This window comes from Bactrocera latifrons, unplaced genomic scaffold (assembly GCF_001853355.1).
Source record: "Bactrocera latifrons isolate USDA-ARS-PBARC rearing strain unplaced genomic scaffold, ASM185335v1 scaffold_317, whole genome shotgun sequence".
Taxonomy (NCBI): domain Eukaryota; kingdom Metazoa; phylum Arthropoda; class Insecta; order Diptera; family Tephritidae; genus Bactrocera; species Bactrocera latifrons.
Genome location: NW_017536819.1, coordinates 49,734 through 53,766, shown reverse-complemented (window position 1 = coordinate 53,766; position 4,033 = coordinate 49,734). Strand labels below are relative to the sequence as shown.

The window sequence follows — 4,033 nt, the reverse complement described above, 5'->3', positions numbered from 1 at the left end:
ATATCCGCGGACAGCATTTGAAAGAGAAAATTTTTAAAAAATTAATGTCAAAGACTGTTTATTCGCACGATAATAAACATTATCCATTAAATATGAATTTTCTGCGTTTCTTCATTTAAAAATGAAGGGAACTTTGAAATTGATCACTGTCTATTTATCTCGGAGTAAAAGTCGTAATTATGAACAAAGATAATTTTTCTTGACTAGTGAAAATTATTTTACAAAAATTTTACAAATTCGAATTCAGGTGTTCTTTATACGCTATTTTTCATTTAATGGAACACTTTCTGCTTAAAGCTAATTCGCTGTTTTTCTTAGCGAGATAGCGCTCGCTTAAATGCACTACTGGGCATAGTCCATGACATTGCAAAAGAGCAATTACAATAACTGTTGACCAGTACGAAAAGGTGTAGAAGAAAGCTGTAGAATATTGTATGAACATGCATGCAGGCATAACATTTAACTAAGAAAGGTGTATAAAATAATTCAACGTGCCGAAATTAAAACACGGAAAATTAGACTAATTATTTAAGACGAATGCAATTGGAGGACAAGTCGCRGCTGCGACTAAAGTAAAGTAAATAATCAAAAGCATAGGACAAATTATTTGCWATTTTTTGCGTGGCGTGCGAGAATGAGAAGGAACCACTTTGGCATGCCGGACTCGATATCGCCCAATACAGCTTCGCCGCCACGTTCAAGACAACGCATGAGCAGCGGCATCATGCTCCAACGACTCACAGCCACTATTGCAGGAACGAGACGCAACACTCACTACGATATGCCCGAAAACCCGAGATTGAGAAATATTATAAGACCCTGGGAAAACGAAACACCCTGGGAAACCGAAACACAAGGCAATCCATGGGYTTACAAGTGCGCGTCCGATGATGAATCCAACAATAATAGCAGCGACTCGGATGACCGATATGACAACGACGAGTTTACAGCCATCTCCACGTTCAATCGGAGAATGCAAAATGCAGAAAAYAATTCGGGATTAAATGAACTCAATGTGATAACTGACGACGATCAATTACCACCACTGCACGGCTACATGCATATATCGCCACAATCTGACGACGAATACTCAGACGAGCCACCACATATGGCTGAAAATGAAGAGATGTTGAAGGAACGATTCGGTTTTTGTCCCATACCACAAGATCTACTATATGACGAGGGTGTTTCATTCAATTACAATGATAATGGTAACTACGAAAGTGAATATGGTGATGATATCGTACATGACTATGCCGATTATAATGTTAATCCTTCGACATCGAAGCGTGCACTCGAGAAACTGTTTATTTTACAAACCAGCATTTGGATGGACCTACCCAATTTCGTCATTCCARTGCCAGCTAAAGAGGAGCGTGCCGCTGGAGAGCTCAGCGAATATGACCTTCAGCAAATCCGTCGGGGCTATAGCGGCTTTACGCTATGATCAGATTAAATGTATGCCAGTTTCTATCTGTTTTATKTGTTAAATTTAAATTTAATTTATGTATAACTTGCCGTTAGTCCAGTTCCTGTATTGATTTTAAAATTTGTGTGTTTTAAAWTAATCTTGTATTGACTGCGCCTTGAGAATACTGATCCCAAAGGTATTTGAGTAAAAAATACCAAAATATGGTGCAAGTATATTCAATAACTTATTGGAAATGCTAAACCGGGCGCTATAAGGAATAACAAAAAGTATTTGATAAAAGAAATTTGAAAAAAAATTTTAATTAAAAAAACAAAAATTAAAAATAATTGTAATTCTAAAATTAAAAATGTTTAAGAAAACATTGTATTTTAAGACGCCATCCATAAGTATCTATAAAGCAAATAAACAGCTGGTAGCTTATGGAAAAAATATAAATTTATAATAAAAATTTCCTACTTTTAATTGATTTTAAATAAAATAGCCATTCAAGCTAGCTAATGAGCAGAAGAGCTTCATGCGTTTTATTTTTATTTCTCTATATGTTCTCTTCATGCCTTGAGGTTATCACAAATTTCGGTCGCCAAGTACGTCCATATGTTGTTTGTATATAACTATGTTCCAAATAGCAAATAACTGTTGTTTCATGCGAAGAAGTGCGAATGTAAAAAATACATAAATTAAAGAATAAGCAAAGCAAAAGTATATACTAAAAAAATAAGAGAAAGGTAATAGGTAAAAATTGAAATATTTAACCCTTTTGTGAACATGCGGATATTGGTAGCAGTGTACAGCAGTTCTTTTGGTTCATCAAACACAATTATGGTTTTCGATTTGCTGAACCCTATATTTCTAAACCTCAGCTTCCCTTATTTGGCGGTATCTTTAACCTAAAAATAAAGGGTTCATAAGGACGCTACAAAAGTAGACCGATAGAGACCTCAAACGAAGCCCTACTTTTCCCACAGTTTTGACATTTCTCTTCAGTAAGGTTTGACATTTCCTCATGGAAAGATATAGTACGATCCAACAACGAGTCGAAATTATTATAGTTTAGTACCGAAATTCGGAGTCAGTGATCTCAAACTTAAAGAGCACTACGTCCAGTTTACGATCAACAATTTGAGCGTCAGTGTAAAAATTTGAGTACACAGGCACACTATCAAATATTCCCATGCCAGTCCGCCAAAAAAGTTTCCGTAGTGTCGAGAATATTGCTGCCGCCAACGGCCATCAATTGAAGAAGACCCAAATTAGTCTTTCACACTTCGTTCTCAAGTGTTAGGCATTTCTGTGACGTCGTTGCAGCGAATTTTGCGAAAATATCTTGGCCTACACCCTGACAAAATCAAACTTATTCAAGAACTGAAGCCGCTTGACCAACATAATCGTCGTAGGTTCTTAAATTGGGCTGAGCAATAACTTGAAAATTATCCGATTTTTCATCGAAAAATCATCTTCAGCGATGAGGCTCTTTTCTGGGTGAATGGTTTCGGCAATAAGCAAAATATGCGCTATTGGTCAGACAGCAATCCGTAATAACTTTGACCTAATTGTGTCACTATTGCATCTAGAAAAAATTACGGTTTGGTGCGTTTTATGGGCCGRCGGCATCATTGGGCTGTACTTCTTCCGTGATGACCAAGAACGGCACGTTACTATGAATGGGTTCCTGTGAATGCGAATCACTACCGCTAAAAGATAATCGAATAGTTTTGGCCCGTATTGGAAGATATGGACTTGGACAACAATATGACGCCACAAACTATCACARGAACAAAAAATTTCATTGATATTCCAAACCGTTAACCGAAGCGTCTAGACACCTCGTAGGCTTAATGTGATACTACCGGGACTAAACTACACTCATTCTCTTGTCTCATCTCAGATGCACCCTTTACTTCTGATAAATTTCATCAATAAAAAAGTTTATGTGCATACTCCGAGACGCCGTCAAGTAACCTTTCAGCGATAGTTGCGATTCTGAGACTTACAGTCCCATAGAAGATATTACTATTCCTCTTCTGCTTTCTTGTCAAATTAGAGGATTTTTTACACAAAATTTGATTTTCATCGGTGAGCTTATATGGCTTTATGCTATAGTGTTCCGATATCGGCGATTCCGAGAAATGATCGTTTAGTTTGTATAACATTGAATGCTAAAATGGACCGATATCGGTTCTGCAAATGTGGAGCTTGTTAGGGAGAAAAAACGTATGCAAAATTTCAAAATGATAGCTTAAAAACTGAGAGACGGGTTCAGTTATATGCAGACAGACGGATATCAAACCAGCTCGTCACGCTGATCTGTACGACGTCTCCTGCTGGCTATTMAAAACGTGGCAAATTTTAGGGACAATATGTAAAGGGTTTGCAGTAGAGTTGTAGCACTTTTATTCCAAATTAAAACAGACTAGAAATATTCCATGAGCTTATGGTTACATCGATTATGTTATGAAGACATACAGCTACAATTTCGAGCATAGATACGAGTATAGTTAAATCTGAAATAAAGTTAGCCAATTCTAACTGGTTTATCAGTACCGATCATTCGGATTCCGGTCAACTGTTCTTAATCCTCTGGAACATCTGATATAAAAACTA

The 4,033-nt window shown here is 36.9% G+C and overlaps 1 protein-coding gene across 1 annotated transcript; it reads left to right on the top strand.

The window, feature by feature from the left end:
* The first annotated feature begins 408 nt into the window (after nt 1–408).
* LOC108970946 lies at nt 409–1,941 on the top strand. The gene has a single exon (XM_018936679.1). The coding sequence runs from the start codon at nt 635–637 to the stop codon at nt 1,445–1,447; it is 813 nt and encodes a 270-aa protein (XP_018792224.1). The 5' UTR covers nt 409–634; the 3' UTR covers nt 1,448–1,941.
* Nucleotides 1,942–4,033: the final 2,092 nt, after the last annotated feature.